Source organism: Marmota marmota, unplaced genomic scaffold (assembly GCF_001458135.2).
Source record: "Marmota marmota marmota unplaced genomic scaffold, marMar, whole genome shotgun sequence".
In the NCBI taxonomy this organism is placed as follows: domain Eukaryota; kingdom Metazoa; phylum Chordata; class Mammalia; order Rodentia; family Sciuridae; genus Marmota; species Marmota marmota.
Window position 1 is genome coordinate 483,484 of NW_025999942.1, and position 14,242 is coordinate 497,725.

Here is a 14,242-nt window from a genome sequence, read left to right on the forward strand (position 1 = left end):
TAAACTTTTTAGAAGACAAAAGACTGGACCTCAAAGAACCTGAAGCCCAAGTCTGTAAAGAAGTATTCCTGGGAAAGTTGACCCTCAGTTCACCAGTCTTGCAGTGCAGTGCTAGGGTTATAACAAGTAGCTTGTACTTGGGCATGGTGATCAGTCTCTAGGACTGTTGAAAAAGCCAACAGGGAGAAAACTCCCTGTGGATATAATCACAGTGGCATCATCCACAGCAAATGTCCATGGGGAACACTGGAGACCTGGAAGTCCCACCTCCACCTCAGAGCATGTTATGTACAAAGACAGATGTAAAGAATATTTATTGTAGTACTGTTTTAATACTGTAAGAAAATGAAAACAAACTAAATGTACTTTGATTGGCCCAGTATATTATAGTAGATCCATAAAACAGAAAAACAAGCTGGCAAAATTAAATTATATGTGGTGATACAGGATTCTAAAGCATATGAACTGAAAATAGTAAGACACAGAATAATATTCAAATATTTTTCCATATGTGTGCATTATCTGCTCAAAAAGAATAAAGCATTAAATTTTAAAGTCTACCATTGCACATACATTCTTTGATATGCATACACACAAGGAGATGCTGGCAACAGTTAGCCCTAAAGAGCAGAACTAAATCTGAGGTAGAGGGAGACTTCGATCTTCCTGGGTATCCTTATATACTTTCTGAATTTATCATAAAAAAACATTAATTATATAATATAATCTAATTTTCTAATAAAAATATAATTGCTTTAAAGTATATAACTTTGACCTTGAAATTCCATTTCAAAGACCTTGCTATAGTAGAGAACTATGTCAGGCATATTTACTGACATACCCTGTTAACTGTAATGGCTAAAATTTGGAGATTTAAATGTCTATCACTAAAGAACTGCTTAACTAAATAGATATTGTATGCATATCATATGATACTTTATAATAAAAAATGACTTAGAACTATACTTACTATGGAAAATGCATAATAATTTTGATAAAATAATAAGGTCCTAGATTTTTCGCTAACCTACACATATTTTCAGAATTATCTGGTGAGACAATAAGGGAAAAATTAATTATCTCCTATCAGAGTTAAGGATTTTCAATTCTATACACATTTCTGGACTGTTTGAATTTTTCATAATGGACATGTATTATTTTTATTATCAGAAAAAATAAGTCTATTTTTGTTTTTTTTAATGAGATCTTAAATAACAAGCAATAAAAAAATACATAAATAAATGGCATCTACAGGTTTAGTTTTAGCAACACAGCCAACATAGTCAAAGATGAAAGTGAAGGTTTTTATTGCTTGTCTCTGAATTATAAGCCTAACCATGAAAGTACCAAAATATTTTAGATAAAACCTACAAAAGCAAGTTATAATTTAAGCTTTGGTGTCCAAATATCTTTAGCTGAATTTTCATCTTTTTAAAAATATTTTAATTAACTCAAACACTTTATTATCTCCCTGAGTGGCACATGGCACTGCCTGTCATTCCTCCTAGAAACACTCTCTCCCTGGCTATTATGATTCTGGGAAAGTATTGGTATTTCTCTAGGCTGCCATGTACAGTCAACAAATTGCACACCATGCAATTCCTGTTACCCAATGGAGCAACCAGGGGGTTCTTCCTATTTCTCTAGACTTAACTTCTTGGCCTCCTGAGTAGATACTTCTTTCTGTATACTCCATCCTAGGCCCTTGTCTCACTCTACAAACACTCTCTAGGCATTTTCATTACTATTCAAAGCTCCTACTTCAAATACTGAGGAATTACAAAGTCTATCCAGACCCCTCTAATATAAGCACTAAATTCATGTGTTTGCCTAATAGGTACCTAAAATGTGATGCCCACCATCACTTACACACACAGGCACACACAATAACAATAACAATAAACTCCATTCATCATCTTCCCCCTCAAACTTATTCCTCTTCCTGTTTTGGATATCCATATAGGCAATATCCAGCTGCCCAAGCCAAACCTAGGCATTATCCTTAATTCTCACTCCTTCATCTCTCACAACAAATAAAACAAGTCCTATCAATTCTTCCTCCTCATTCCTTCCATTTCCCTAATTCAAGCCACCATCATCTTTCACCTGAAGTACTATTATATTCTCCTATGCAGTTCTCTATGGCCATTTTGACTGGGTTGCTGAACAACTTTTTAAATAAGAAATTTGAACTTATTACTACCCGCTTAAAATCCTACAGTCTCCTCTGCCTTCAGAAGAAAAGTACACAGTCCATAACACGATTTACAAAAACTCACTTCTCTAATTTTTTCTTTTCTTCTTTTTAACCCTTCACCCCACCCTTCATTCTAAGAGCCAGCACTGGAATTCTCTCAATTTCTTCGCCATACTTTCTTTCATATCTCTGTACATGCTATTCAGAAGTCGCTTCAAAGGTAGCTGGAAGAGCTAACCCAAAATTACCTCAAAGAAATAATTTCAGTTACAACTTGCTTACTACACATTACTCCACTCCTTTTCAAGGAGACTGCAACTCCCACCATATAAAGAAACTGTGAAGCTTTGGCTGATGTCACCTCTATAGTCTGCACCATAACCACAAGCCCCATTCCCTCTTAGTTATGGCCCATTCACTTGTATAACTTCTAATTATCTTTCAAGTCACAACTAAAATATCATCTTTGAACCCCCAGAGCAAATCAGGGACCCCCGAGGCAAACTGTAATTTTCTCTATTGCAGCCCTTATTCTACTATATTATATTTGCCTATTTACTTGCTTGTGCCCCCCAAAAGTCTTTAAGTTCGCTAAAGAGTTAGATCATGGGCTGTTCAACACTGAATCTCCTCTATCTGGTATAGAACCTAGATGTAATAGACATTCAGTAAACAGCTATCAAATAAATTAATAGAATACAAATTTATAAAAAGAACTAAAGCTAAAGAGATACTATAGAATTAAATGCCAAATATTTAAATGACATTTTACATTTAAAAGAACCATCAATGTTAAGTCAGTATCGGAAAACATATTACAAATATCTTGCTTTATGCTTGACATTTTCTTGAAAATTATGCTAAACTTAATTTTTGCAAACTTAGTCACATGATAAAGTACTAGGGGAGCTCACTTACTTATACGGACTTTCTTCATAAACAGGAAAAAAAACAAAAACAAAAAAACTCCAAACAGATTTCTCTTTTCTGTATGAGCTTAAATTTTCATGTGATTTTCTAGTTTTCCTTAAAACAGAAGCCTTATAATTTTAAAAACAGTATTTCAATACATACTCTATATCTCCTCCAAAATGACTTATTTAATGTAAACCATAACAATAACTGCTTAACAAGTTTTCTTTTTATTAAAATCCTTTAGTTCTCTAGACAACCTATAAATTCAGGTATATAGAAACACTCAATGTAGGCACTATATTGTGATATAAAGAATTTCTCTCCAAAGAATGATTATTTGTTAGAATTCATGGACTACAATAAAGTTATAAATTTTATAGGGTTTCTCTAGAGAGATGAGTAATCCAGTTATGTTAAGTAGTAGTTAACCTAAACAATTCTTTATTCACATAACAAAAAACTTAATATGTGAAACAATCATGCTATATAAGCCAAGAAGATCAAACAAAACTAAACGCCATTATATTTTCCATCATGAGAAATACGGGTTTGATCCCCATTTAAACAGATTCATTTGTGAGGCATGATCCAAAAAAACTACTTTATTCTTTCTTGTGGCTCAATTTTTAAATACTTGGACCATCCATTTGGATTCAGCCTACTAACAAAGGTTGCCTTTACCTTTGTTTTTCCCAGTTCGTTCAAACACCCCAAACTTTCTTTCCCTTAGCATTGAATTTCTACTCTCCTACAATATGCCTCAAATTCTTAATTTTGGCAAGATTAGAAGAAAAATCTTCAAATGTGAATTTCAGGTACATATACACACACACACAAAGTATTGAATAGCTGCCATCATTTGGCAATGTGCCAGTAATGGGGAACCCAATCACTGCCCTAGAGGAAATCTATAATCTCTATCCCATCAACATTCACCAGAAAGACCCAAAGGACATATAAACATTAACCACATATACACTGAGGTAGTTACATAATATATCAACAAAGGACAAACTATGTTTTGCAGGGTAATGAGTGAAGAGGGAATATTGGAGTTACATGTTGAGATAAAGTAGTTAGGATTTCTGAGACTAAATGTTAGAACTGGGCTGGGGCAGTGGCAGAGCACTTGCCTAACATAGAGTTGCAGCTATATAAATTTGTACTTCAAAATCACTGCAACAGATCATGGTATCAACATTGTCCTAGAATAAGACAAGCTAATAAAGTCATGTGGACAAAGAACAAAAATCTTGATTCTAAACCAGAGTCAATACAAAGTCATTTAAAACTGGTTCTCAGCTACCTTAAATATGACCCAGAAATTCTACTCCCAAGAGAACTGAAAACATATGTCCAAATAACAATCCAAACATGAATGTTCATAATAACATGATTTCTAACAGCCAAAAAGTAGAAACAACCCAAATGTCCAATGATGACTGGATGAACAAAATATGATACCCATACAATACAATATATTCAGCCATAAAAAGGTATGGAATACTGGTACACGTACTGTAAGTATGACCCTTGAAAACACTGTACTAAGTAAAAGACAACAGACACAAAAGGCCACATATTACAAGATTCCAATAATATGAAATGTCCAGAATAGGCAGATCCACAGTCAGAAAGTAGTAGTTGTCAATGGCTATAAAGAAGGGGAAATATGGAGAATAGGTGACCACTAAGGGGTATAGGTTTTTTTTTTTTTCTGTGATAATGAAAATATGTGGAACTAGTGTTGATGGCTACACAGTCTTATAAATATACTAAAAACCAACAAATCAAACACTTTAAAAGGGTAAATTTTATAGTGTGTAACTTACATTTCAACTTTATTTATTTATTTTAATGCCAGGGATTGAACTCAGGGTTACTCGACCACTGACCCATATCCCCAGTCCTATTCTGTATTTTATTTATAGACAGGATCTGAGGGTTGCTTAGCACTTCACTTTTGCTGAGGCTGGCTTTGAACTTGTGATCCTCCTGCCTCAGCCTCCTGAACCACTGGGATTACAGGTGTGTGCCACATACTCAGTCTAAATTTTTTTTTTTTTTTTTTTACTATTTATTTTTTTTTTTTAGTTATTAGCAGACACAACATCTTTGTTTTGTATGTGGTGCTAAGGATCGAACCCGGGCCGCACGCATGCCAGGCGAGTGTGCTACCATTTGAGCCACATCCCCAGCCCCAGTCTAAATTTTTAAAAGGGAATTTTCAGCATATTTTCTGCTTTGACACATCTAAAGGACATGACAATGTCATTTGTAAAAGCAGCTTACTACAGCAGGGACTATTTGGGGGGCTGTTGATAATAACTGTAGTAAAGAATATTGAGGTTCATTCATAATGCCAGACTCTTCAAGTATTAAGGTCAAAATAACAGGCGAAAGCCACCTTTTAGTGATAAGATAAAGACCTGCCTTAAGGTGACAGAAGGTATGTACAGATAAAAGATATCATAGTAATTTTGAAGTAACAAAGAGATGACCAAGGCCTACCTAAGCTGGTGTGAAGGAAAGGATTTACAAATTGTTCTGAAGGAGCAAAGGACAGTAGGATATTCATTCTCTAGCAGCAGCTAAGAACAGAAAAAAGAGTAAAGCAATAATAAGTACTGGATTCAATAAAGGCACACTACAAGAAAGATGACACAAGCCACAAATAATAGAAGATATTTATCAACATTGATTTGAATATAATGTATCACATTTCAAATGTCTGTAAATCAGAATTCTGAATTAATTTGCCCAGAGAATGTTCCACAAGTTTACAAATGGCCTATAATAATTTATAATTTGTCATTATTTCTATTTTCTTAAGTGAAATCCAGTATACCAAAAGCTCTGCACCTACCTCCTACCTCTCTGCATAACACAGCTCCAACAAAAGTAATATAATTAAATTACTTTAATTAAACTCAAACTGGGAAAGAACTTCTTACCCCTTTCAATCTGTTTCCACTACCACTTCAGCAATGTAGAAAATTCCAGCTCCTGACTCTTCCTGGAAATGAGGCCAAAGCAGAATCATTTGCCATCCAGAGCCACAAGCAAAATGAAGTTCTTCCATGGCAGTTTCACACATGAAAGGAATTCTTAACTCAGTCACTTCAGCTTATAGTGTGTGTGGCCAACATTCTTGTGATGGAAAACTGTCACACTCACTCGCACCCACCCACACACACAACTAAGGTGTTCAGTGTATGCTGAAAAGTGTGTCCCTGCTGTTAAAAAACAGACCTCACCATGGTCAGTGGGTGCAAAGGGACATTTGTAGTATATGCAAACAATACTACACACATACGGGTTCAAAGAATATTGTCAAGGGAAAATAAATGGAGAAGAAACATATAAGAAGAAAAAAAATCAAATCCAATAATTCACTGAGGTCTGATGCAGGAAACACAATTTAAAAATCCCTCTTCCTATTCCTCTGGGGATAACCTTTCTGATGAGATCTTCCCCTGCATCTTCTAAGATCTAATCAAATGCTGCCACCTTGGAGAGGCTTTTCCCAACAACCCTAAGCAGTCAGAGGCTTCCTCTGTGTTCCAATAATATCTTATATTAATTACCATAATATGCATCAAATTGCTATAGTTTTATTTACAAGTTTGTTTCTTCAGTAGAAATTCTTCAAAAAATAATGGAATATTTTTATCTTTGCCTTCCTAAAACTTTGCACAGTGTTTGGCACAGAGAAGGGTCCAACAAATAGTGAATTTATTCCAATGTTGGAAGATTAGTGAATTTATTAGTGAGTTTATTCCAATGTTGGAAGACATAGTAATTAATATAACTCACATGAACAAATCCCAAATGAATTAATTTGCCAGTCTTAATACTAAAAAAATGGGACCTAATCATGAGACCCCCCCAAAATGGCCTAACAGTAGATCTCAAGGCACTGAATATCTAAGGAAGATAAATTCAACTGCAAGTAGATAAGAAGTACACAGTTAATACTCTGCTTGGCCCTTTCTTAGGTGGTTATAATGAGTTCTCCTTATTTGACATATAAATTTTCCAGTGATGAAAAGAAACTTATTACATATTGTCTTTGGCATTTCTGATACATAAGAAATATTTAAATAAAAATGAACTAATTAGATACAGGGTTCAGCAATATTCAGAGGGGAAGGGAAAAGGGTCAAAGAGTAATGACTTGTTTCTATTAGATCCCTTTGGGGACAAAAGACTCGATTTAATCAAGTTCTGGGTTTGTTTTATGACAGGGCCTCAACTCATGATCCTCGCTCCTCAGCCTCCCAAGTACCTGGAACTACCAGCATGTGACACTGAGCTAGCTCTGAGTTCTGATTATAGTTAAAAAATTACAGCCACATCAATGTTTAGAGCAGCACAATTCACAATAGCTAAATTGTGGAACCAACCTAGATGCCCTTCAATAGATGAATGGATAAAAAAAAATGTGGCACATATACACAATGGAATATTACTCAGCAATAAAAGAGAATAAAATCATGGCATTTGCAGGTAAATGAATGGAGTTAGAGAAGATAATGCTAAGTGAAGTTAGCCAATCCCAAAAAACTAAATGCCGAATGTTTTCTTTGACATAAGGAGGCTGATTCATAGCTGGGTAGGGAGAGGGAGAATAGGAGGAATAGATGAACTCTAGATAGGGCAGAGGAGTTGGAGGGGAACGGAGGGGGCATGGGGTTATTAATGATGGTGGAATGTGAGGATCATTATTATCCAAAATACAGGTTATGAATATACAAATTGGTGTGAATATACTTTCTATACAACCAGAGATATGAAAAATTGTGCTCTATATGTGTAATAAGAATTGCAATGCATTTCGCTGTCGTATATAAATTTTTTAAAAAAAGACTAGACGAGAGATTAATATGGTTCTCTTATTTTCTAGGGAAATAAATTTAAAATAAGATCACTTTTACTGGGCTCAAATAACAGTTTTGATGTTATTTTTCTTGCAAAAAATAAAAACAAGTCTTCTTAGGAAAAAAAAAAAACTGAATTCAAGCTTTGAGGCCAGCCTCACAAGTTAGTTAGACCTCCACTCAAAATAAGAAAGAAAAAAGACTGGGATGTAACTCAGTGAGTGGTAAACTGACCCTGGGTTCAATCCTCAATATTAAAAAAATAATAATAATAAAATAAAATAAAAACTTTTAATGAATTAAAGCTCCAATACAGATTTAATCAGAAGAATCCCTATACTGGCCAACAAAGGAATGGTAAACAGTGGAAGCAAACATTAGCCCAATGTCAAGGTAGCATAAGTCAAGTTTAAAAAAAAAACTGAAGCTCTCTACCTTTACAATTAAGGAAACCAAGGTCTGTAAAGGCAAATGATTTGCCCAAAGTCATACTGCGAGCAAGAGACAGTCTTGACTCATACTCAGGTCTCCAGGATCCCTAATTTAGAGCTCTTTAAACTCTTTAAAGAGCTTTCATATCCTAACACAACTTTCATTAGACTTTGGTATGTGTGTGTACGCACGCGCGCATGCATACATATTCATGTATATCAATATATAGAGAGAGAGATACACAAGTATGTGTGTATGGATATACATATAGACACAACCATATAGCTACACATACACTTTGGTAGCGCCTGAAAAAAACTATGTAGGGCTGATTAGAAATGTACCCAAAAAGTATACCAATTTATTGAAAAAAAAAAAAAAAACAGTTCCATGGTAAGGCATTCATGTTTCCTGAATGACCCAAGAGAAATCAAACTCCACATCTATGTATGTTTACTTATTAATTATATGAAGTTTAGTGCCTAAGAGTATGGGCTACAGAGTTAAAGATCTATAGGTAATCCCCTAATCCTAGCTGTCATGTATACAACTGTATACAATTAGCCTTCATTCATGGGGCAAATCTGATTAACTTTCTAAGCCTCAGTTTCCTCACCTGTAAAGTTGAAAAATAAATTTTCTTGTGAGGATTAAATTGATGATAAGCATAAAGTTCTTCACATATTGTTTAATTACTCAATAATTCAGCTATTATTATCATCACTGCCAACTAATCTCTGAGTTTTCTAAAAATGCCCCCAAGAAAGTTTTCTGTGTATTTCTCTCTCTCACACACACACACAGTCCCAATTATATAAATCTGTTCTTCTGAACACAGATTATAACAAATTAAGAATACTTTTGCTTTTCTATTTGGAGATAAAATTCATTCCAAATTTGTTTTTTAAATTCTATTAATGTTTAGTGCATATACTTGAGGGACTAGAACTTAAAAACAAATTTTCTTCTTACACTTTACTGTTCTTTCACATAAAAAAGTTTGGTTGTTTAAATACTACAAAGAGGATACAACTGACTTAAAAAGAAAATGAACATCCTGCTTCCCAGTGAATCCCCTTTCAGTGTTTAGACATAAAGGACATTCTCTCATGTATGGTGATATGAGAACAATTGCTTTCAAAATGTATTGTACACTTATTTCAACTTTTAAAATTGGAAATTAACGCAATTATAAAAGGCCCTTTTTTACTGCATAGAATCCTGCTTCAAATAAAGTATTTCCCCTTCCCTACATTCCTTAAGGTGCTGATTTTATCCTAAGTGTGGTATCCTAGAGAGTAGTATTACCAATTCATTAAATCCAATAAACACCTTTCAAACTATTTTATTTCCTAAAACTTAATAATTTAAGAAGCTAATTCCTCTGGTCTAAATTTTTTTACCAATTAACCATGCTCATTAAACAACTAAAAAGATACATTTGCACATATCAATTTAATAGTCAAATATATCTCAACAAAATTTATTTACAGGATCTCATTTTATTGTAAATCCCACAATTCTCTTCGAAGGTGTTACTGACCAAATTCCTAGAATACTGTGTAATTTCAGTAGTAGAATATATAATTTAATGTAAAAGTAAGTCAATACTAAAACCATTATTTAATAATCTTATTACAAAAGATTAAACTGCCACAAATTTTATTTTACCAGGACTAAAATGCATTAAATTACATTTCCCTGACGTAAGATCAAAAGAACCTCATAAATACAATGCAGTATTTTACCACAGTGAGGTTATAAAAAAGAAGCCAAACCGAAAAATATTCCCTCTGGAAAACAAAAACTGTTTTAAGTAATTTGAAAACTCTCTTGATATTTGATCCATTACCAAAAAAAGTTCATCATAAACAGAATAATTAAAGGTTGCCGGAAAACAAATCCAAAGGATTACAAACAAAAAGTTCCTTTTATTCTACAAAATGCCATGATACTTTGCAGTCATCACAAAGGACTAAGAAATATATACTATGCCTTCAGCTATTTTTAAATTGTACAATTCTTCTCACATTATTAACAGTCTAAATTAAAATTTGACCATCAAAATATAAAATGTGTTTAAAAGTATCTCCTGCCAATACATAATATAACAGATTTTAAATAAAACATAGAATCAAAGTTAAAACAAATTTGCATATTATTACCTTAAATTGGTAATTTATGAAAACAGGGGTATTAAACTGGCTTCTTTTACAGGGATTAAAAATAATTTAAAGTCACTAAAATTTTATAATAAAAGAGAACAGATTGGTAAATGCACTATAATGTCTAGTCTCACAGGACTGAAGATGTTATGAGTATGCCCGAAATTACATAATATTGGGGGACAGAGAGATGGTTTAAGTCTTTTGAAACACATTATATAGTAAGTTAAAAAGGACACTTTTAAAATGCATGTCATTACCAAGTAAAACTTCAATGAGAAATCTAATTAGACAACAACAGATTCAGCAGTATCTCTAGACACTGATATCTCAAATGTCACTAGACTATCCATTCTGCTAAATAGTACTTTTAAATACATGTGGCACCCAGAGTATCAAGTTTTCAAATCTCTACCTTTTGCCCATATCTGAACCCTTAACTGTTGCATAAAAGAAATACAGTCCAAATTAATTAGAGCTACCTTCTCTTGGAGTCCATTTTAAATTATTTGAGAAAGGTATTTCAGTATATCTAAGAAAAATTGCTGAATAAAACATACACTTGCCTTTCCAATATCCAGAATACTAAAGTATTTACAAATATGGCCTTTCCCCCTGAGGGAATTTCAGCTTTATGAATGGTTTCATTTTTTGGTGCTAATGTAGTTCTGAACATACCCTATCTCATTTGTTTAAAAAAAAAAAAAATTAAACATCAAATGGCAGCTAACCAAATTAATGGTGATGTTCAAGTAAAACTACTTTGTAATAAAATCTAAAGATTATACAATAAGCTTTGACATTTGACATTATCTTTCCACAATTTTCTAGTATAAAAAGCAACAGACACAACATCCATTTTACATGAGGAAAACAAGGAGTTAATAAAACATATTTTCTCCCCAACTAAGAATTGCCTTCTCTTTTGTCAATATTACAATACATTCATCTACTGACAAAGGAAAAATGAACACTTCATTTGCCTGCTAAGAAACTAAATTGGAAGCATTATCAGTGATAGATTTAATTGAGTTATTTCTAGAGAAGAATATTTAAAGAAAAGAGATTAATATTTAAAGTTCATTGCCAGCTGCTAAATTTGGGGCAAACAGCATGAATAAGGTAGCCCCTATTTGTTACTTGCCTTTTTTCCCACCACCCACCCTGCACCAAACCCCCATTGTTCTATGTAAAAACTCACAGCTAATGGTATCTAAATAGCAACTGCTACGTTTATGTTGCAGATGATCACTATGAGGAACTCTCCAGAAACACATTTACTTGCTGCCTTCTTTTCCCCCGATAAAATACAAATTTGATAATAAATTGATCACAAACTGGTGATGGGGGGGGGGGAGATCACAGCTTCTCTTCCAGGCTGATGGATGTCACTCCAGAGGTAGGTGAGGAAATCCCCAAAAGGTTACCATAAAAATCGACCGTGGCGGGGGTTGTATTTAAGTTTGTATTTTAAAATAAATTAAAAAGAAAGAAATTCAGCACTGAAATCCTCGAAAACTAGAAACCCATGAGGTGGAGGTTCCTTTTCCCTGTTGCTACCACTGTGGAACACAGACGCAGCATGAACGATTTCTTACGGGTTTGGATCCCTTGGACACTACTTCCTCCCCAAACCTCAAACCTCGCTGGCGGGGACAGAAGAGAGCGTCGAGGAAGTAGGAACCCGGCACCCCGTAGGCCCCTCTCCCTCCGAGTTACCTGCCTCGGCCTGCCGGAGCGCCGCCCAGCGCCGACACCCGCACAGACACAAACACTCACCCATCTTTCCTCTTGGCTTTGTAGACGTGACCATAAGTGCCTCGGCCAACTTTGCAGCCCTCGTATTCAAACAGGTCCTCGACCCGCTCCCGCTCGCTGCTCAGCTTCACTTTAAAGTCATAGTCCATTGTCACAGCCTCAGAGGCCGGGGAGCTGGGTCGGGGGGCCGGGGGGTCGGGGTGGGGACCGGGGAAGCACGGGCAGCCGCAGCCCCCGGGAACCCGCCCGCTCTACACCCGCCGGCCGCAGCACCAGCCCGACTGATGCAGCAAGAGCAGGAGGCCCCGCGAGAGCGCCAGGGACATCCAGGGGAGCAGCGGGGCAGAGGCCGGCCAGGGGAGGACGGAAAGGCTCCCCCTGCGCGAAGGAGAGCCGAGGGACGAGAGCTGGGGGTGGGGAGCGGGTGTCTCTGCCCTTGTCCCCTCGGGCTCCCAGGGCGCCGGCACCCCTGCTCTTTCCGGCCGCGCGTCCTGCTCCCACTGCGGTGGAGCGGCGGAGCGGCCACGGAGGGCTCTCTTCCTCTCACACACGCACTCACTCTTCACCCTCTCACACACGCGCGCGCTCACACTCACTCACTCACTCACTCTCCCATACACTCAAACAGAAAGGCAGCACCGCACAACAGCCGGTACCTCCTCACAGAGGAGGAGGGAGGGCACTCGCGCAACACGGCCGCGGCTGTCGCAAAAACGTCGCGAAGCCTCGGACTGCCTCAGGCCCTCCCTCCAGCGGACTCCCGCGAAGGCTAGCAGTCCCAGCTGGCGCCCGCACCCCAAGGGCCGCGTGGAGGGAGCGGGAGAGCCACTGCCCAAGGCTGCCGCCAAACGCACCACGTGGACCCGCCCCATCGGTAGCCGGACCGCTGACTACAATACCCAGAATGCATCGGCAACCGCCGTGGCCTCCCCTTCTACGACTCCGCCCCGCACGGTGACAATATGGAGCTTTGCATGATGGGATTGGTAGTCCGAGTTTCGATGAGTTTCAGTCACTTGGGGGAATACTTTTTCCCCCCACCTTCCCACGGAGGTATCTCTAAAGTCTGGTTTGTGCTGTAATCTTGACCAAAAAGAGTCACCTGTGGGGCAGACTAGTTTATATTAGAATCACATTTTGTGCCACTTCCGAACTCCAGATTTTTAAAGGGGGCATTATCATTATCCAAAAAAGCCTAAGTGTTTGTAAACCGCTAAAGGGCTCGCGGACTACAAATTGGACACCCTTGGCGGTCGCAATCTGTTAAGGACTGCACGATGATATCAAGATACTGAGGCCAGTTAAAATGAATCCATGACGAATGTCCGGGCTACTCCTAAAGATTATTACCTTAGTGCTTCCCATCCACGTAGAGGGGACATTTTTTTGGGAACGGCGTGCTGCACTTACATTAACATCATCAATTTCAGCTATGATTACAGTAATGGATCTAAATCCTTGGAAGTTGGTTTGCTAATAATTTTGAGATACCAAAGATGTCTGCTGGAGCCGTTCCAATATCTTGATAATAAGCCTTCATTTTGTTTTACTCCTCTATTTTTCACGCCTATTTTTAATTTTTGGTTTCCACGTGTCCGCTGAAGTCCCTCACACCCCAAAGAGAGTATGATCTTTCTCCCTTTAAAACTCCCTTAGCACTTTTCCCCACCACTACCACCTTTCCCGTGGTACTCATGAAATTCTGTTTTGTCTTTTTATTTTCTCTTCCTTGCTAAATTATAATTCCTATAAGGAGTCATATTTGCGTCTTCCATAACACCTGATGAAACGCCTACGTTATGGTGCTCAGTATACATTTATTAAACTAATGCATAAACATTTTATGTCAAAAAATACTTATGAATACGATGGTGATGATAATGGTACTATTTTGT

The 14,242-nt window shown here is 36.8% G+C and overlaps 1 protein-coding gene across 5 annotated transcripts in view; it reads right to left on the bottom strand.

Annotated features, from left to right (window-relative positions):
- Cdk8 (cyclin dependent kinase 8) overlaps positions 1 to 13,237 on the bottom strand; it is a 172,529-nt gene extending 159,292 nt beyond the window's left edge. For 2 of the 5 annotated variants that reach the window (XR_007346926.1, XR_007346927.1), the window contains exon 1: positions 12,369 to 13,237. Coding sequence is in view for 3 of the 5 variants with exons in the window: in XM_015498697.2 (XP_015354183.1) it covers positions 12,369 to 12,496 (128 nt within the window). In the remaining 2 variants the exon portion in view is untranslated. The remainder of the gene's footprint in view (positions 1 to 12,368) is intronic. The other 3 variants (XM_015498696.2, XM_015498695.2, XM_015498697.2) reach the window with 2 other exon arrangements.
- Between the last annotated feature and the right edge of the window lie 1,005 nt (positions 13,238 to 14,242).